Raw genomic sequence first — 21,096 nt, 5'->3', positions numbered from 1 at the left:
GGAACTGGCTGACAGGCCACACCCAAAGGGTGGTGGTAAATAGCACTTTCTCAAAGTGGCAACCTGTCACTAGTGGAGTCCCCCAGGGATCGATATTGGGCCCAATGTTATTCAATATCTTTATAAGTGATCTGGATAATGGCATCAAGTGTAGCCTGATGAATTTTGCTGATGACCAAGTTGAGTGGGGAAGTAGACATTCCAGAAGGGAGAGCTGCTCTGCAGGGAGATCTGGATAGGCTGGAAGAGTGGGCCAGCAAGAACATTATGAAGTTCAACAAGGAGAAGTGTAAGATCATGCACCTGGGAAAACATAATCCAGGAGTGCAGCACAGACTGGGATCCACCTGGCTGGGGAGCAGCTCTGTGGAAAGGGACCTGGGGGTCCTGGTGGACAGGAAGCTCAACATGAGGGAACAGTGTGCTGCTGTGGCCAAGAAGGCCAACAGGATGCTGGGTTGCATCAAAAAGGGCATCGCCAACAGAGATAAAGAAGTCATCATCCCACTCTACTCAGCGCTTGTCAGGCCACACCTGGAGTACTGTGTACAGTTCTGGTACCTGCTGTACAAAAAGGATGGGGACAGGCTGGAAGGGGTCCAGAGAAGGGCCACAAAGATGACCAAAGGACTGGGAAGCTGCCATGTGAGGATCGGCTGGGAGAACTGGGTTTGTTCAGCCTTGAGAAAAGGAGGCTCAGAGAGGATCTCATCACCATGTACCAGTACTTAAGGGGTAGCTACAAAGAAGATGGAGACTCCTTTTTTACACAGAGTCACATGGAGAGGACAAAGGGGAATGGACACAAGTTGCTCTTGGGGAGACTCCGACTGGACACAAGAGGGAAATTTTTCACAGTGAGGACAGTCAACCATTGGAATAATCTCCCCAGGGAAGTGGTTGACTTGGCCACGTTGGACACCTTTAAGTTGTCTGGGCAGGGTGCTGGGCCATCTTGTCTAGAATGTGCTTTTCCTAGAAAGGTTGGACTAGAAGATCCCTGAGGTCCCTTTCAACCTGGGATTCTGTGATTCTGTGACATTTGGACTTCTAAACAGAGCTCCAACTGAAGATACTAATGATTGTAGTTTAGTTGTACTTCTATATCTTTCTCGTCTGCTCCTCTTTCAACACCAGTTCCGCCTCTGCTCTTTCTCTGGCTTGCTGCCTTCCCACTCTTCCCCCTCCCTATTTCTGTTCTCTTCTCTGCATCTATTTTTACTGCTTCTGCCTTCTTCATCAGTCAACATCTTCCCTGTCTCTTTCTTCCCTTGCTTCTTTCCCAGCATCAAAGAACATATTTTTTTACTGCATGTATAGGATAAAACATTCAAAATGCTGGTTTGACCCTGCGATCTGTCCCTAAAGATTTAAAGGCATTCTTTCAAGAGATTACAGTTACAGGCTTTGTATACAAACCCATCATCTTCCCATCCTTAGATGTGTTCAGCATGCAGAGCTGAAGTTCTAGGAAAGCCTCAGGGAGGCTGGGAATTGCTTGCTGTAGAATAAATGCACCAATGCACACTCTCATGCATCTGTCACTGGGATATTTTAGATTTCTTTGACAAACTGGAGTCTGCAGCACACTGATATGGTGGCAAAAGTTGACAAGACATTTCTGAACAGAGAAATGAAAACACGGGTGAACATTAGGGAACCATTAGGGAACTAAGGTCACTTTGAGATCACCTATGCCAGGCAGTTGAACTGATTTTACTGAATGAATCTTCAGGTGCAAGGCCAACAGTGTAACTGCTGGGAACATTAGGAAGGCTCCCAGATGTCCACTGCCATGACATTAGTGCTGATCTCCCCCAGTATTTTGTCTTCGGGTCTAGCAGACAGCGATGCATGTGCTGGGCATGACAAGAGCATAATGGATGAGATTTGTGAAAGCTTGACAACCAGCTACTAAACCATGCTTTCTTTTGGAAAAAAAAGTAGCTCCAGAAGCAATGTTGCAAGAGTGGACTGAATTCTCACTCACCTGAATCTGGTCTAGCTCCACTGATGAGCTAAGAGGTGGTAGTGGTAGTTGCACTGATGGATTTCTGAAAAAGGTATAATGCTGAGCACAGCTATATTGGTACATGGCTTACAGGGGACTAACCCTTATGATTCAGAATTGAGCCAATACCCAGCAGGGATAAAAGCAACATTTTTTATTGGGGTAAGGGTTGAGGAGCTGTGGAGGTTTAATACACCCCTGAGCAGAGTTGTAAGAGCAACGCACAGGCTGAGTATCAGGCTCTGTCCCCATATGTTTGTCCTTGTGGTGGTCCCTACAAGGACAATCTCCTCCCCAGTCACTGGAAGCTGTCAAGATAAACCATCTCACCTTTGACATCTCAGCATGATTGACCCCACAACTAGCCCTGTGGGGATAAAAGAGCTTCTCTTTTTGAAACCAGCCACCAGACAGTGTCCCATCTCCTTAGACACAGACCTGGACCCAGAGGTAATGTGTTCGTGGCCTCTAAGCTTGATTACTGAAAAACACCGTAACCAGGAGTAAAAGAAAATTCCCTCAAAAGCACCTTCTAATGCAAGCACAGCAGCGCATGTGTATCCGGCAATGCACATCCTTGCTGAGCTCACACCACAGCACCAGTCTTCGTGTCTGTTACAAAGTCCGTGTCAGACTTACTTGGTCTGGATCTAATGGTTTTAGAAATTGTAATTTGCTTCAAAACCATAGACAACTATGGTCAAAACTGTAGGTAACCAGAGACACGGGATTACAGGAGACATCTTAGGTGCTGTCCCTGTGCTCCTTCTCACAGGGGAAGAGTGGCCATGGACCTCATGGTCCTGAACAAAGCACAAAACACCTGCTGTTGCACATCTGGTTTGATTCAGGGGGTTCTGAACAAGATGTGCTCATGTGCAGAGAAAACGCACCCTGTTCTTGGCTCCCCCTTCCTTTCTCCCCCCTCTCAAACAAACAGCTGAACAGAAAAGTGAAATAACTTGTTTTCCATTCATTTTTGAGGAAGAAAAAACAGTCATTTATCTTTCAAATACTTGAAAGACTTTGTGAAGTTAAAATTAACAAGGTCATATAAAAGCCTTCTTGAGCAGGTAGATCCAACTTTAAAAAAAAATCCTATATTTTGCACTGGCACAGCTTGTGAGCCCCATTTTATTGACAAACAGAAAGGAAAGACTCTTGCAAATTAAATCTGTATGGATGGCAAAGAAGCACTTTGGAGAAGTAATTAAACCTAGCTGCAGTATTTGTTTCTATTTGCTGAAGGAAAGACTTTATAGCTCGTTTTGAAACAGCTTTCTTTCTGCCTCTGCTATCCCACAGAGAGGCTGTATCACTCACTACTGCTTTTTGCAACAGCTTCTGCACTCTTTTCCGTTTAACTCTCCGCTTTATCCTTGCACTTATTAATTTATAGAGGTCACGGTGGGAGCTGGCATTTGCGGCTCACCCACCCTGAAGGAGTTAACTGGGTTTATTACATAATCTGTTTAACATTCGGGATGAATAGGAAATGCATGCCCCTCCTCTCGTACAACATCTTTGTGCACTTTAAATTGAACTCCTCCCCGGCTGTGGGTAAGCTCCACGCTACTTGACATGCCCTGAGCCTCCGTGTGTGTGCTTGGGTGCACGCTTGCGTGCCTGCCTGTAACTTTGCCCCGTTCCAGCTCCTCTCGTGCTACCAGCATCGCACACCCACATGTCTCTCTGTGTGTGTGCGTGCACATGAGAAGAGAGGAGCGAGGGGAGGAGAGACGATCACATTTATAGGAAGCGCCAGCAGTTGTTGCAAAGTGTGAGAGCAAACTCTGACATCTCTTGGACTGCTCCAAGTGGACAGACCGCCTCGCATAATGCCATCTTTCAATGAGGTTTTGAAGGAAGCTGGGGAATTTGGAAGATTTCAAAAGCGGGTCTTTTTCCTCCTTTGCCAGACGGGTGTAGTTTTTTCTTTCCTGTTCGCCAGTGTGGTTTTCCTTGGGAGGACACCAGACAACTACTGGTGCAGGATCCCTGGGGCAGTTGAATTAAGTGAACGATGTGGTTGGACTCTAGAAGAGGAACGAAACTTCACAGTACTGCCCCTGTGCTTGGGGAATGGGTCCTCCAGCGAAAAGTGCAAGAGGCTGGACATCGTGTGGGATGCCTCCGTCAGCTGTGCCAGCCCGCTTGCCCACTATGGCAATCTCAGTGCGGACAACCTGCCGCTCACCCCATGCTACGATAACTGGGTGTATAAGCAGCCCCACTCATCCATTGTCAGCGAGGTAAGGAAAATCCCTGTCCTCTAATCAGTGGCTTCTGTCCCAGTGTGGGATTACAGCAGTAAAATAGGATTGCTGCTGCAAGGGTTGTTTGCTTTGGTGGCTGGTTTTGCTTTCTGGATTTGTTTTGTTCTGAGTCACAAGCAAATCAGGACATGAATATCATCAAGTGTCAGCGTCAAACTTTTAGGGAGAGGTGAGCTGATCTGAAGGGTGGTTCTCCATAGCCAAGTACCCCACACAGAGATTGCTCCGTCGCTAGAGGAATGTCAGATTAAAATAAAGAGTTAAATCCTTGCAGCTGAGGCTTTTGGTGCTCAATTTTGGGCCAGAAATTTGGTGGCATAAAACCCAAGTGTAGGTGGCTGATACCACTTGCTCTGATCTGGCTCGCTGTATGTTATCCATTCTCTGTATTTCCAGTACTGAACAATTATGTCTGCAGGTAATAAAAAAACTGGTGGCAGGATGCTCTTCTGAGCTCTAACAGGAGCCAGAAGAAATTATTATCCTTACAAAAGAAAAAAAAAAAACAAGCACACACATTTTTTCTCAGAGCTGTCATTCAGCTTTTCCTGAAATGTCAGAGAACCACAGACAGTTACCGCTAGTGGTAAGCGCTGGCAAATGTAGTGGCTTTTTAATGAGGCTGTGAAAGACCATTTAAGATGCTTTCCTAGGAGATCATCTGTGTAATCTGTAATCGTGCCATGGATGTGCTGTGGTCTGGCTCCAGCACACAGGCTGCACACTAGGACTGTGTACTTTAAGGTCATCCTGACAGTAACTGTCACCAATGTGGTGATGAAAATACAAAGTGTGCTTAGAGGGGTTGGCTAGGAAATCATCAAAGTACACTGCAAAATGTGTCAGCTCAGCTGTGGGGTATGGCTCCAGCCTGTCTCATGAGCCTCCTGCTTTGGTTTTTAACTGGGTGCTTGCACTGGAGCTGTGCCCTCTGAAACACGGAGCAGGGCACAGCAGGTGAAGCCCTGAGCAAACACTGAACTGAAAAGCAGTGCCTATCCCACCTTTTCAATTCACTGTCCTTCCCCATCCAGCTGGGACAACTGGATCTTCTTGCAGGCTTCAGGCTCTTCGAAGCAAGAGCTTTGTGCTCTGAGCTCTGCATCCAACCTGAGCAGCTTTAACCAGGATCTATGCTCAGGAGAAGAGAACTCAGACCACCTGGCTGGCCCTAGAGTAAAGCTTCAGAACTGGCTTTTGTGTGTGATCGCTGAAATCAAGGCTGTCTGGAGGGCCGCCAGTGACACACAGGGAGCTGGTGTCAAACTTTGGTCCCTGGGAATGATGTATCTCTGGCTATGCTGGCAGTGGCAGCTAGGGCTGGGTGGCCAAGAGGATGAATGCTGCCTGGGAGACATGGCCTGGCTCCTGAGCGAACTGTGAGGGATGGCCGCGGTAGGAAGGTTATGCTGCTGCCTCCAAGGTACCTCCACTGGGGAACTGTGAAGGGTTAGGTCATGGTGTGTTTTACCTGGGCAGTCTGTGTTAGTTGTTCCCCTTAGAGCTTAAAAATAAAAATATAGAGAATCCTTTTCTTTTGTTGTCCTTGTTTTTCCCTTCAGCCTTGCTGTAGGTGAAACTGTGTAAGTTGTGTCCATAAGATTGTGCTCAGAATCCGTTTATGGCAGCAGTTTGTGTATCTAACAAAGCCACTTTGATTTTCCAGCAGCTCTGAGCCACTGGGTGCAGATAAGAGAAAATGAAACCAGTGTTTCTCTTGCAGCAATAAATGGGAGTGACAGGTTCAATGTTCTCTGGCAAACAACTTGTCCACCTGCACCTTCTTCCCCCCTTCACCTAGGAAGATCCTCCAGGGCCAGGGGAGGAGGAGGGATGAAGGGATGCTTGTGGAAGTGCTCCCCACCTGTGCTCCCAAAGATACATATATGGGAAAGCCAGGGAGTAACAGTCTGCAAGTAGCAACACGCTGGCACTGTCTGTCCCCTGTGCCAGGGCAGCAGGTCCCATCACCAATGTCACTGCTGCTCCCAGAGGGACTCTTGAGGGAGTGATTAATGAGGAGTTGTGAAATGAATGGTATTGCGGTACCTGACTTCATTGCTCTGATTTGTGCATGACTGGAGCATGTTGCTCGCTGGCCGCTCCGTCATTTGGATAGCTATCTTCTGCAAAAGTGTCCATAGTAGCATCATTGGAAGAAAGCAGAGGAAAAAGGGCGAATGTGGATTGATAAAAAGCACCCACTGCTTTGTAAGCAGTACTTGAGATGCCTGCTGCATCACCTGCTGCTGCGGGACTCCTGAGTCACAGTGCTGGGGTACAGCAGGATGCTGGAAGAATGTAGCAGGGCTTTCCTCCTTCAGGATTTGAGAAGAGCAAAATCTATTAAGAAATCATCACAGGAGCAACACGTGGCAAAGATAGTTAGCTTAGTCTAGTGACAGGCAGCAGAATACTGTGAAAGGTTCCATTTTAAAATCATCTTTTGATGTCGAATGGGCTCTGAGAGGAGGTCCCTACTTCAGCAGTGACATGCCTAAGCGTCTCTGTGATCCATTGCACTAGGTCAGGCTTTTCCACGAGGGCAATCCAGATCAGAGAAGGAATTTCCACTTGTCCTGAACACACAGCCCAGCACTGTGATGCCTGAATTAGAGTCCAGCAAACCAGAGCTGTGATGATGTAAAGGTTTCAAGATATCAGCAAAGTCCTCTGCAGTGTGTAAAACTTGGCAGCAACTCTTCCAACGCAAAGGTGTCACAGGTGGTAGATCTGTGCAGAGGACCTTGGCCTGGTGCAATCTGCTCTCATTTAATTGAGTGGGTCTTGCACAGCTCCCTGTGAAACTGCAGGATGCAGCTGAGTGTGTCAGCCGTGGGACACGAATCCAGCGGCTTCTCAGGTTTTGCTTGGAGAGGGAGGCTGAGGGGGTAATTATCGAGCTAAATCCATGCCTGGCTTATGCCAGCTGATGCCATCTGAAACGATGCTGGTCATAGCATGCAGATGGCACTGCTTGGGATGGAAAACTGGTAACATCAGCACCTCTCACAGGGGGCAGAGGGCAGGAAAGGACACCCCTTCTTCTCAGTGGATGGAACAGGCAGAAGAGCAGGGGTGCTGGGGGGCTGCGGTGGACTGGGGGAGCCATGGCCTCATGTTCTGGCCCAAGGGTCCAGAAGGGAGCCCAGATCACCCCTGTGCTCTGTAATACTTGAAGTAGGAACCATGTTGCCTGCCATCTCCTGCTGGGTGAGCCTTGTGGGGGCCACACATACCCAGGACATACTGAAGTCAATAAACCTAACTTCTCCAGGAAACTGTGCTGAAGACTGAGTCACTGACCTTTAGTACTGCTTTGGCACTATGTACTTTTGTCCCGGCAGAGAAAATCTGGCACTCTGTGAAAGTGCAGCTAGTGATAGTTAGCAAAATGATAGACATTTTATTCAGACATTTTTGGCCGTGATGACTCTTAGAGGCATGTCCATGAATTACAATCGAGTCTGCATGTTGAATGGCCTAAGGCGGTGGACGAAAGGAAGAGGGAAGTCTACATGGTCATCACAGCCACAGCACAGCTGGCATATTTTAGGCTTACTATCAGCCTGTGTTGGCAGGAGTTCAGCAGAAGGAACCGATTCCAATATGCCCTGTCTGCAGCAAGTCTTCATGCTGTAGATGATGTCATTTCAAGATCTGGCAACAATTTATTGCAAAAATGTGAGGTCTGAGGTGAACAAATGATCATCTAAACAGTACCCCAGCACCTGCTGGGGATAAATCTTCTTACTCCTCTGCTTGCAAGCTGTCTCAGAAAATAAAATAAAAGTTAGCCAGCATTTGTAGAGAAACCTGTAAGCAAGGCAATGATATCTGTCTCATAGTTTTTACAGTCCCTCAGAGCAGGAGATAACACGGCAGTCACGCTCAGAATGGAGAAAGCACAGCTGGTCCTTTTGCTGTCCTACTCCAAGGCAATAAACAATGCAATTCACTCTTAGAGTGTTGATCTAGTGTGATTATTGTCTTTGGCATGGCAGTACCCTGTCTTATTTCCACTGTAATGGTGGGATTAATATTAAGCAGTGGAGGGAAAGGGCAGACAGAGGATCAAAGGAGGTAGCAGTTGCTGAATTTCTTATGAAGCTTTGACTAAACTTTCCCCAGATGAGAGGGGCTGGAGCAGTTCTTTGCAGGGGTTACACCAGTGAGGCCGCGTTTCTGTCACTGCCATCGAGTCAGCTGGCACTGGCTGAGGGTTCAGGCCTTGTTTTTTCTTACTATTTTTAGGACAGCTGCTGTTTTCCTCCCTTTAGGAGATGATAAGTTTTTCCGCCTCCCTCTTGCTTTGGCCATGGATAGACATAAGAAAATAGAAGGACAGAACAGGTTTTCTGTCCTGGGAAGCTCAATGAGCCCAGGTGATCTGAGTGGCAGGAACGCGAAGATACCAGCTGGGCCTTGGGCCGTGCACAAGAGAGAAACCTCTAAAGCTTTCAAAGCTAAGCTGTTCCTCAGGCCTTGAGCTACAGTGCTCTGGGAGCCGGGTAAAGACTGACTCCATTTGTCCCACTAAGCACTCAGCTTGAAACAAGAAATGGAGAAGGTCAGTGTCCTTGCTTAGTCTGCCCCTTAGCACTCTGACAGAAGCTTTGACAGAGAAAAAAAGGTAATTTCTCCCTTTGCACTGCATGCACTTGCAGGGTGTTCCATTGCAGTAAGGCTGTGTGAAAGATAGCAGTTTGACAGCCCAGAGGACAAGAAAGATAGAGAAAAGCTGCCCGGGAACAAATAAGGAACAACAACAAATAAGGCAGCAACAGTCTGCATCTCCCTAGGTTTCCCTAAGTGACGGATATTGCCCTAAACCATTTGTCACTGGGAGAGGAAGGGTAAACCAGCCTTTGTTTGGCCACTTGTATGAATGCCACTTAAAACGTGTGTGGTCTCTCAATATGTTGTTGTAACTGGCCTGAGGAATCACTGTGGATCTCTTCATTGACCTAAAAGTTTTGTCCATAATTTTGAATTTTAATTGCAACAGGTCGTAAAGTGCTTCCAAACTCCTACTCAAAGTTGCTACATTTTGAGGAACTCTTAATGACATGTTGTCATTTAAAGCAATGGATTTCTACAGGGATAGGTATGCTGAAGTGTTTTGGGACTTGCTTGGTGCATAAAGGCCTCTCAAGTACCAGGAATTACGAGTCTGTGGTTAGTCTGCATGTCAATCTAAAATGGAAAACATTTGCCTCCTGCCAAAGCTATGAAGAAATAAGAAGTTGCCACAGCCCCCATGTTTCCCAGTCATTAGTCATGCACAGGCATTTCTTCTGTTCCTACCTCAGCCAGTTCTCACTCCTTTCTATAGAGATTACTCTAATGAACTACAGGTGCCTAGTGCAAAACCTCTTCCTTCTCCCAGGGAGATCTCGTTCAGATAGCTTGCTGCTGCTTTAGAGATCAGCAAAATGCACCAGTGTAGTTCCTTCCAGCCACACCACACCTACTGTAAATCTGCACTGGGATTTCGTGTGGGTGTTCAAGCCATTAGCAGGTGGGAAAACGTTCATCACAGGGATGTATTTCCAAAGAGCAATGTATGGCTGCCCCTACTGCAAGGCCATCAGGGTGGAAGGGACTGATTTTCCCCACTCTGTTAAGGACACTATAGAAGGGGATGTACTGAGGGAGCTGGTTTCTGCTCCCGTCTCTGTTGGCAGCACCTCACTTCTGCTCAGGATGGCAGCTCATCGCCAAGGCTAAGAGGAAAGGAGTGCATATGCAGATTGTTTATCAATTGGGCAGGCACAGCCTTTTTTAGTCAACTCCCTAAGTGGAAGGAGGCTGTGTTAAGGCACATAATGCTTTTTGTCATATAGTGGATAGAAATTGTGCAGGCAAGCATGGCACTGAACGCAGAGGCAAGTTGCAGGGTTGTGCTGGGTGCATGCACTTGTGCAGTGAGTGGCTTAGCAGGGGGCATGCCAATGCTGAGGAAGAGGATGTGCCCTTAGCTGGAGATGGACAGCTGAGCTAGTTCACCAGCTTAATGATTGCAATGAGGAGCTGACTAGCTAGGTTTTAACAGGGTCTAGGTATAGGCAGGCCAACAAGTAGGCTTAAGATCAGGGTGAAAACACCTAAGGCTTTCCTTTCCTTTTCCACATCCTTCTCCCCTACACTCCAGTAAATGTTTTAAGAATTAAATTTCAAGTCTATGGAGGAAATGGGACTGACTGAACACAGGACATAGTGACATTCCCTTTCTTCTGTGTTGTCCTGGGTGAGCTTATTCAAGTGAAAGCAGAAATGATTATTTCATGGTATGGACATGCACTGTGGAGACACTGTTTGTGGACCGAGACACCTACAAATGCACAGGAAGGATGGGAGAGTAAGCTTTTCTCACTCCAACATCTCCCAGTATTCCTTCAGAATATGTCCCAAATTTTGCAGCAGCCGGGGTGTGCTGTTGCAGCCATAGAGGTGACACTTCTGAAGGGAAACCTCAGCTGGGTCTCAGCTTCCCCAGGGTTGTGTGATGCTCGACAAGGAGCCACTGGTCTCACATCTCTTCTGCAGCTTATTTTCAGTTGGAGTGAGCCATAACTCTTCATCCCTGGCATTGTCAAACTGCAACATTCAGGAAGAAAACAAAGAAAACCAAAGTCAAACAGCTGTGGTCTAGACAGATAGAAAGCCCTAAAGTTTTTGATTCTCAATGTTATCAGTTTTGGAAACCAACTGTGATCATGGGAGGGTAGTCTGTGACATTTAAAGACCATATGCTGGGATTTTTTTGGTATGTTTTGAGAAGAACATGTACTTTCAGGGAATGGGATCTCCTATTACTCACAGTGGGAGATGGTTATTGACAGGGACAGCTCTTCTGCTCCTTGATGCCACCAGATATTTGCATGGAAGTGCTCCTGGTTGCTAAGCCCCTCACAGCGTGGACCACAACTGCCTGGTCATAGGAGCAGCCTGTGTGGTAGGAGTGTAAACATCAGCCCATACATGGATGGGCATATGATGGTTCACAAGCAGAGAGGGAGCACCACTCTGCTCCCTTTTGTGCAGACTGCTAGCAAGGGACATGGGAGATGTTTTGGGGGAGTGTTATATAGGAGGACTACTGCTAACTGGAGACAGGCTGAAATTCTGGGTGAACAGATGCAGATGATTTTCCTCCAAGTGATGCAGGTTGGGATAACTATCAGGCACAACCAAACCAGGTCATAGCTGAAGTGGTGATGTGGGTCTGACAGGCAGCTTGGATCAAAAAAAGATCTCTGCAGGGTGTGCAATTCTCTTTTAAAGGTTACATTCCCTTCTAAAGGTTATGTTTGCAAACGAAAAGCAGGCGTTAGCAGGATGATGACTTAAATGCTAGGTGTTATGTCAAGCAAACACAAAAGTTCTGAGAATGCTTATCTGTACCAGAAGTTATTTAAATACTTAGAAAATAACAAAGCACAGGACTAATTTAGGAGACTACAGTTAGTGTATTGTCACTAATCTCTTCAGGTGGAGCTCATAATTTCTTAGTTTTCTGTATTTTCCTATTTCCCAGAATATTAAAAATATTTGACTATGTTGTTAGCCAAGAGCTAGTTTCAGCTGCTGCCTAAATCATCTGAAATTGCTGTTCAGATGAAAGAGTCCTCTCTGGTAAAGGCATTTCCCCTTCTCTCTTTCTGGCACACATTTGTTCTCCTGCCCTCTTTCATGACAGATTATTCATTGCCTGTTTACAGTAAAGAGGGATCAAATTAGTTAAAAAATAAATATACCCTTTGAAAAAGGATCAAAAGTATAAACCATAAAGGCCAGTGCCTGCAGCGGGCACTAGGGGCTGGTCCCTCCTGGCAGCAATGTGCAGGCTGGCTGTTTGCCTGGGCACGGCTCCAGTACTGCCACGCACCACCACCTTGGGAGCTGAGCTCCTCAGCTACCTTTGTAGCTTCGTAACTTCCCCTCTGCTCCTCGAAGGGCAGGTGCCCTTCCCAGGAGAGCAGCTGTGCAGTGCACTGAGGGTGTCAGGTTGGAACCACCCTGCAGCAGGGTGGGAAGCGCTCCTCATCCTTGTGGCAGCCGTCCACCCGGCACTGCTGACGACAGTGCTCCCTTTGCCGTCACTTGGGCTGCCAGGATACCCAAGCCTCCTGGGTCTTGTGAAACCTAGTGTGTCGGCTCAGGGAGAGCTGGAATCCCAATGCAATTTATAGGTGTTAGAAATCTGGGGCTTGGTCTCTGATACTGACAATGGAAAATAGGGGTGAGTGGATTTTAAGTGATCTGCAATGTTTTTATTTAAGGATTTTATGTCTGTGTAAGCATCATCTCATTTAAACATTGCTTTAATGGTTTTGTTATTGCACACACCTTTTAATTTTTGTTCTCACACTAATTTATTGTTGTCTCTGGGGAGGCAATAACACTCTTACTCCCTTCCCCATTCTCTCCTTCTCTGTTTTGGCTTATGAGGGGGAGGCTCTCTCGTGGCCATCTTCATCACAAGCAATCACAAGTGTTGAAGGATGTTTTGCTCTCTGACCTAGGCAATTCTGTGAAGGGCTCTTAAACCTGGTCCTGTATGAAGCCCTCTCTGCTGATCTATCAGCCTGGTATTTCCCTCCCAGGTTTTGATCTTTCAAAGAGCTGAGCTGCTTGTGAAGTGCTGAGCCACCTTAACCTTCACTGTGAGACAACTCACTCTGCAGAGCACAGGCTCAGATCTCTCTTTTGTTCCTGAGGACTGCTAGGAGAGAGGTGTGAGGGCTCCTTTCTGCGGCTGTGGGCAATGGTGCTCCCAGGGTGACTCCACAAGCATCTGCTGGAAGTGGAATATAATGGTGCAAAGGTTCATATTAAACAGTGTTCAAAGCTGGAGCACACATGCAGCTTGAAGCTGGCCTCTGTGATGCTCCATCACTGAAAACAATTTTTGAAAAAGAGATGAAACCTGGAGTAATATGAGTAGGGAAGTGCCCTCAGCCTGATAAGTGCAGAGGACAGTGAAAAACCCCGCCAAAAGATGAGACTCTGGAAGGTCAGTGATGCCTAGGAATGTTGTAGAGCTTCCACCCTGCACACTTTTGAAGCCAATCTTTTCTTGCATCTGGTTTTTACACACACATGGAATGGTAGGGGTTGGAAGGGACCTTTTTGGCCCTCTGGCAAGCCGTGTTGCCCTGTATAGGTGGCTGCAGATGCTCCTCTGAGAGCCCCAAACTCTGCCACCAGCACAGGCAATTGCATTGCCTTCTAAAGTCTTCTTTTAATGGTCACCATAATGAAAAAACTCTGCTTTGCAAAGCTGCTTCTTTTGATAGTATATGCCAGGGTCATCATTGTTTCAAGAAGAGGTTAAGCAACATTTGAAGTCTTAAAGTGCTGCTTTGTGTTCAGGCTAGTTTATGAAAGCATTGCAATAGCCCTTGAGTATGACAGCTGAGAATATGTTTTATTACTCTCAGAAGAAGCTGAGGTTTCTGCAGCTCCTGTTCAAGATTTACAGGAGTGGAAGACGCATGCTGATGGCCTGGCTTGGCTGAAACGTGGCCAGTCAGGCTCCCTGGAGTGAAGGGGTTGACATCAAGACCATGACTTTGTTGAAAGCTAGTGGGGGTAGGATATCTGTCGGGTTGGGGACCTATGAGACTACTAGTCAACTTTTTCTTCACAGTTGTGAAAGCTGGAAACTGCAGTTCTCAGTCACAACATTCTCAGGCCTGTGGCTTCAAGAAAAACAAAAAGCCACAAACCAACTCAAATCCTGGACTTCAGTAAAATTGTCATAATGAATGACAGTAATTCTGCTATGGCTACTGTCAGTGACAGTGCTAATAGTATATTTGGAACCAAAACTGAGGAGTTTCATTTTAAAAAGTGAAGAATAGCCCATCAGAAATGAGTGTGAATGACACCTGTGTGGAGTTCAAAATATTAAAAGAAATGGTTTTAATAAACATTTAAAAAATTTAGGAGTATTGCTTTAGATTTTTGGGTCCAGATTCAAGCTCAGTGAAATCCAAGTCTGGGTGCCCTCTGATTCTCCTGCAGAGGCACCTCAGAAATCCCAGGCTGAGGCAATACCTGCTGGGCATTACAGCAGGTAAATGAGCTAAGACAGATCTTGGGCTCATGGCACTACATTTCAGAATCCGGAGAACTGTGAGTAGCAGAAGAGGCAGAAGAATCTTCTATCAAAACCACCCTGTGACCACCCCTTCCAAGCACAGTATTTGAGCAATGGTACTGTGGTACGCAATATAGGTGAGCCCAAACATGACCTGCTGTGTGTGCTTCAGCAACCAGCACCTTTTTAGCAATAAAAAGATTTTTTACAGCTCATGCCTGAAAGCAAAAGGGTCTGTCTAGCAGCTGCTGTTGTCTGTGGCTTCCCTTGGTCCTGAAGCCGCCTTGATCCTAAGGTTACCCCTGGTATGAACTGAAACCTCCCAGCTCCCATAAGGTCTGCAGAACGTGGCAGGCAGTGGTTGGTATTTCTTTATTCTCAAAGAACCTCTAAAGTAATTCCCAATGACATACACTCTGGATAACTACTTTATTTTTAGTTTTATTTTAGTTTTAACTCCTAGTCTCTTTGTCTTCCTTCCTCTTACCTACTTCCCTCTTCCCTTCACCCTACCCATCCCCATCCCTGTTAATGAATTCTTCAGATATGCACCAATGTAATGTCACGTTAGGGAGTTATGGCTACTGCAGTGTAAGGAATAGAAAAGTCTGGGAAACCTACACCAAGAAAATACATACTCAATGTGTCTGAAACTGATCTGAGCTCTGTTTTCAGTTTCCTCAGAGGCGACATGTTTTTGCTTTTATTTAGAAGGCACTAAGAAAAAGAATTAAACCATTTCTATAAGCTGATGTTTTCAGTGGCTATAGCTGTGTAACCTTATTCTGCACTAAACAAAGTCACGGCTTTGCCTTGGCAACATATTTAACAGTGTTGTGTTTGGTTTGCAAAAAAGCGACTTGCTTTCCATATATGGACAACTGATGTGTGAAACCGCATCCTTTTGCCAAGGAGGAGCCCTCCCTCTATCTTCATGATAGCTTGAAGAGTGCTCGCTATAACGGCGCTTCCCTGGCACATCGGTGCTTGCTGTTGAACAAGCACATTTGAACTTCCCCTTCCCCTTCCTCTTCCCCTTCCCGCCTGGCCCTGTGCAGTTTCTATAATGTTTGACCCTGAGGATGATGAATGACCCACCTGGGGTGTTTATGCCTCTCCCTTGTTCCCTCAGTATAACCTTGTGTGCGGCAATAGCTGGATGCTGGATCTCTCACAGGCTATCCTCAATCTGGGGTTTCTGGCCGGCGCATTCACCCTGGGCTACGCTGCAGACAGGTACTGTACAGGTGCTACTGTCCTTTGATTTTTTTTTCAGAGGTGAAATCACTTGTAGTGTCACCTGCAATAGGCATGTATCAACACTTTGGAGGTTTAATTCACTTTGGATAAACGTCCCTGGCCTGGGTTAACAAAATCCAGCCAGTGTAATCTTTGTTTCCTTTTGGGCTGGAAATTTCACGTGACCATACTTACTGATCATGTTTGGACATTAATATGTCATGAAAAGAGCTTTTCTTGCTCTTTCCAAAGTTTTCTGTGCATATCTGGACCCAGGAAGGTGAGAAGGACACAGAAATGAAAAGGAAGCATTCAGAGGAGTTTTCTGGACTGGTGTTTACTGGAGGATGTTTAATAGGTGCCATTGATGAAGAAAGCAGCTATCTAAGGAAAGGAAGGGACTCAGTATGGTGACTCTCTCCATTCACAGGCTGGACTCATATGCTTACCACCAAGGTCATAGCTCCCTCCAGCTGGTCCTCAACTGTGTTAGAGCTTGGTTTACACCAAGGAAAAGATGTGACTAATATTCAGGCTTGAGCAGCCAACCTGCCCCAGAGTGGGGAGCTCCCATAAGCTCTACCTTACTCTTAAAAAAGGGAGCCTGATTTGTGCTTTGTGCTGATAATTAATTGTAGTCTACCTATGTGTTGACTGAGAGCACTACTGCTGATTTAACTGGCAGAAATATTTCTTCAGGTCATAAAATACATTCTTCCTGCCTGATTTTTTTTCTTTGGTATCTGTAATAATAGTAATGATAACTTAAGGTATGATTTCTTTGTAGGCAGGATTTATCTGGAATGTCATCTCAGATAACAAATTTTGAACTAGCAAACAAAAATACTTTTAAGGAAAACATGATCTTTCCCAGGAATATAGTAATAAGGGATAAAGTAAGGCCAAAAAGATGCCAATGTGCTGGCTAACTTACGATATCTCTGCTCAGTGTCTGGCAGGGCAGTTATGATAATAGCACCTTAAGGCTGTGTAAGAGTAGAGATACTACAGCTAATTATTAAAACGAGGTAATACATCTAGGAGTACTTGTGTATCAAGCATAATGTAGCTACAGTACAACTATGAATGTTGCACATTGATAGCACTGGGGATTGTACTGTAGCCAGACCAGTGGACTCGTCTCCTTGACAGCACTCCAAAGAATGAATCTGGTTGAAAATATGCTGATTTTTGTCCCATATAAATTCTTCTCATGAAATGTTTTGAACAAAAAAACATTATCACAAATACTTTTTGGTAAGGTAAACCACTGTACCAGTTTTCACACTTTCTTGAAACAGCAACAACAACAATGCAGAAGAGATCAAGTTGTAAATTCTAGTTGTGTTCCAAGGACATGGTTGTCATGAAACTACAGGGAGGTGGTAATTTTTGTTCTTGTTGTTTTTTTTTTTTTTTTTAATTATGGCTTATCTTTGGAATTATGGGTTTACCTATTAAAAATTATGCTTTTTGCTGGAATATGACACTCAAATACATTAGGCAGACTTTGAAAACAAGCAGTCTTAAATCTAAACAAACCACTGGAAAATCACATAAAGCAGTTGAAGAAGAAATTACTTACTTTCACAGACCTGTCTGTAATTACTCTTAGGAGAATAATTTGTGAAAACAGAAATCCCCAACAAAAGTTGTTGTTATTTCAACTTGGTCAAAAATATGAACTGTAACATATGGACTATGGTTTAGCTACTAAAAGATAAACTGTTTTCTAAAATAAAAGGGGGACTGGCGAGGACATCACCAGTTTTAAAGTTAGTTACATAAAACCAGTGATAACTACAGCAGGGAAAAGTGTCCCATATCCAAGGGCCAACACCACTAAGTTTCAGGCAGCCTCCCTCTGGAACAAGGCTGGTCTCAAAAAGGTGCTTTCAGATCCAGTATTAAAATGAGGTTCCAGGGAAAAAATCTTTGTGGCTTTCTGTGAGTTTGTCTTTCTTTTCCTTTTTCAACAGATACGGCAGAATCCTCATCTACCTGCTCTCCTGTCTTGGGGTTGGGATATGTGGTATCATAGTGGCATTTGCACCAAACTTTACTGTATTTTTGATCTTCCGTTTTCTCCAAGGTGTGTTTGGCAAAGGAACCTGGATGACATGCTACGTGATTGGTGAGAGCTGTTATTTTCTTTCTTTTCTGGTTAGGAAAAGTGAGGGATTTTTGGAGGACAGGGAGCTCAGCTACATCTGCTCTTGATGAAAATTTTTCCTGGGGACAAAGCACTGGCCCTTGGGTCAGCAGACAAAGAATAACCCAAGTCCATCGTAGTTAATGCATTTGTCCTCCAAGATAAGGTGGCTGCATGCAAATTGTAGTCTAGCCTCATGCCTGAACTGAATTTTTGTGGAAGCAGTCATTGGCCTGTGTCCAGACCATGATGGGGACACCTCCAGCAGCTGAACAGTCTGGTGTTTCCTTACCTGGCACCATCTGCTAATTTGCTGGTACAGATGTGGCCTTTGAAAATGGCAGCAAGTGCAAACTCTTTTTGTTACGCAGTACTGATGTGAGATGGAAATGAGTAGCAGTGTACCTGCCTGCCTGACCTCATAGGATCCCGTGGAGGAAAGTGAGGAAGAAGTAATGCATGAGGGCAGACTAACAAGAATGATGTGTCCTTCAGAAATGTCCAGGCTCTCCTTTTGTACCCATCACTGTGGTATCTGAATATGTCTCTTGTAGCTGGCCATAGTCAATTCAGTAGCAATGCAACACTTTCTGTTGGTGTTATCTAAGGACTTTTGTGGCTATCTAATCTATGGACTCCAATGGGGGAGGCATTAACATAAATAATTAAGAGGTGGAGGAGTAGAATATGTATATATATAGGCTTTCTTATTACACAGACGATCACCAAGATAATAAAAATCTGCAGAGCAAGCCTCAAATCAATCATGATACACAAACAGGGACATGGTTAATTTTGGCAGAGTCTGGACATCTTCCACAGATGCTCAAAGGAATTAACTGCTTTTCCTCACTGGGAGAACAAACACTTGGATGGCTGGTCTTCATTCTTTAGGTGGGAAGATTTGCTTAGTGTCAGGCTGGGCATCATGGTCCATATTAGGATTATTATTTCCTGAAAGGGAAAAGGAAGGGAAGCTTTTTTATAAATAGTGTCAAAACAGCAGGGATCCAGACTATTTGACAGGTTATAGTCATGGCCCAGCGATGAAGCTTCTTGCATAGCAAGCTTACTTTCCACCAGAACAGGGTATTGTTGAGACATCTTGAATGACTGCCAGGTTCAGAAAGGGAACCTCCTCTCCAGAGCATGAAATAGCATGGCACTAAGGAAAGCATCCTATTAGAGATCGGGCGTCAGATTTACTTAAAAAGAAAATCAGCCATTCAGTTATCTACTGTGATAATCCAAAACACAGTGATAACGTCATTATCTAGCGTAAAAATTTGTAACGTCACTGTAGTCTGTGAGGCCCATGACTTTTTCTTTTTAATTCCGAGTGGAATTTAGACAAGTGAGAGCAGAACTGCAAACAGATGTAAAGGGTTACAGTGAGACTGGGGAACACTGTGTTGACATAGGTCAAACATGCTTCTTCCAGTCCCCTGTCTAGCCCTCTCAGCAACTAAATAAAGGCCAGCAGCATTTAAGTTTTCTGGGCAAAGTTACATTGCTGAGCAGCTCGGGTCCAAGATCCAGTGAAAGAGCCAGAAGCTGCTTTTCCCCTCACTTCCAAACACATGGTCTAATTTTAAACTGACATCCTAAAACTTTGGCAAGTGCTCTAAGCAGCAAAATGTTTTATGACAGACTCACGGCTTCCTTAAGATGGCCAGGTTTTGACAGAAAGGAATATTTTCCAATGCTCAGAGCAGTCTGCCTAACTTTAGGGAAAGGTTCAGAGATATAGCATTCTGAGGACCAGTGTATTGCCACAGTCCTAAGCAAGGTCCTTAATTCTTGAAGAGAGTGATTCTATCTAAAACCCTTCAGGGATCTACTTTTATGTCCCAGGATCACCCAGAGAATTTACCAACCTAACATCTTTTTAAAGATATATACAGATCACTGGGAGGATGGTCGTCATTAATACATGTCTCAAGCTACTTATCTGGGCTTCAGAATCACAACAGGCTGCTCCAAGGACCTCACTTTGTCTTTACATACAACCCAGCTCTTCCTGGGCCGGTGCTGAGCAGCTACATTTAGGCAATAGAGTTACCCCCGAGGCATGCAAATGTTATGAACAGTCAATAACAATAGTAATGGTGTCATATCTCCCTGCATTGCCAGCTGAAGTGAATCTCTGTTACTTGTAAAATTGTGTCTTCTTTAGTAAAATAAAAAAAGTGTTTTCTGTGCATTATAAACCAAGGCAAAACCCTCTGTTTTTACTCTGAAGGCCAGTTAGTGGTGACAGTTTTGAAACAAACAAGACACTCCATGCATTGATCATCTCAGCTATGGATCTCGTAGCCTGAAATATGGGTTTACATGAGTTTCAGAAGTCATTAGGCACATTCACAGAATAAAAAAATCCACCAAAGGATTAAAAAAAAAAACCAAACAATAAAGGCTATGTTTGTTCTAATAAAGAAAACAAGCTGTGGGCCATACCATACCTTAGCCCTCAGAGCAACCAACATGGTATGGCTAAACTCTCTTCCCCACAGATGTCTTGTCCATATTACCTGCTGGGAGCAGCCCCTGCCTGGAGGATCCTGTAGTCTGGAGCATGGGCCAAAACTGTGCCAGGAAGAGTGCTAAAAATTTAACACTAAGCATGATCATCATGCAGTCTCAAACCCTTGTTCTGGCCCTATTTAATTCATTAGCAAACACACAGTCAGAAACCCGTCTAGCTGAAGAACAGTGGGCGAACTGATGAGGAGGTGTCACCCATGCTTGCCCTGGACAGCCTTGGTGACATGCTTGCACTGCTGAAGGCAAGACGTTGGGCTAGACAGACTTGTGACCGGATGCAGTCACCTTATGTTCCACCACTAATATTTTTCTTTTGAGTTAGGTTTGTTTCTTTGTTGTTTATTTTGGCTTTCTTTGCTCAGTGACGGAGATTGTTGGTTCTGACCAGCGGATTGTTGGGATTGTGATTCAGATATTCTTCACCCTGGGAATTATGATTCTCCCTGGAATTGCGTACTTGATTCCCACCTGGCAGGGGATCCAGCTGGCCATTTCACTGCCCAACTTCCTCTTCCTGCTCTACTACTGGTAATGTTGCAGTCATTGCTCTTGTCATTATTGTTATTGTTATTCAAGCGCCTTGAGAACCCCTGCTGTTGTCCCAAGTCTCCAGGGTTCAAGATGTTGTAGGTTAGGAAGAAGATATTTACATATTGTTGTTTTTGGCATTTTTAATTATTTTTAGTGAATCACACACATACATGACTTTGCTTTTTCTGACCAGGGTTTGAATGTTTCTGGGGATGGGGCCTCCACAACCTCTCTG

General features: G+C 45.1%; 1 protein-coding gene across 1 annotated transcript in view; it reads left to right on the top strand.

The window, feature by feature from the left end:
• Window positions 1-3,550: 3,550 nt before the first annotated feature.
• Window positions 3,551-21,096, top strand: part of SLC22A3 (solute carrier family 22 member 3) — a 28,689-nt gene continuing 11,143 nt past the window's right edge. Inside the window, exons 1-4 of the mRNA XM_009510865.2 lie at window positions 3,551-4,263; window positions 15,528-15,631; window positions 17,614-17,768; window positions 20,693-20,858. Of these exons, the coding sequence (XP_009509160.2) occupies window positions 3,850-4,263; window positions 15,528-15,631; window positions 17,614-17,768; window positions 20,693-20,858 (839 nt within the window). The 5' untranslated portion in view covers window positions 3,551-3,849. The remainder of the gene's footprint in view (window positions 4,264-15,527; window positions 15,632-17,613; window positions 17,769-20,692; window positions 20,859-21,096) is intronic.

Source organism: Phalacrocorax carbo, chromosome 3 (genome assembly GCF_963921805.1).
Source record: "Phalacrocorax carbo chromosome 3, bPhaCar2.1, whole genome shotgun sequence".
NCBI classification, from domain to species: domain Eukaryota; kingdom Metazoa; phylum Chordata; class Aves; order Suliformes; family Phalacrocoracidae; genus Phalacrocorax; species Phalacrocorax carbo.
This window is presented reverse-complemented; position numbering and strand designations above follow the sequence as displayed.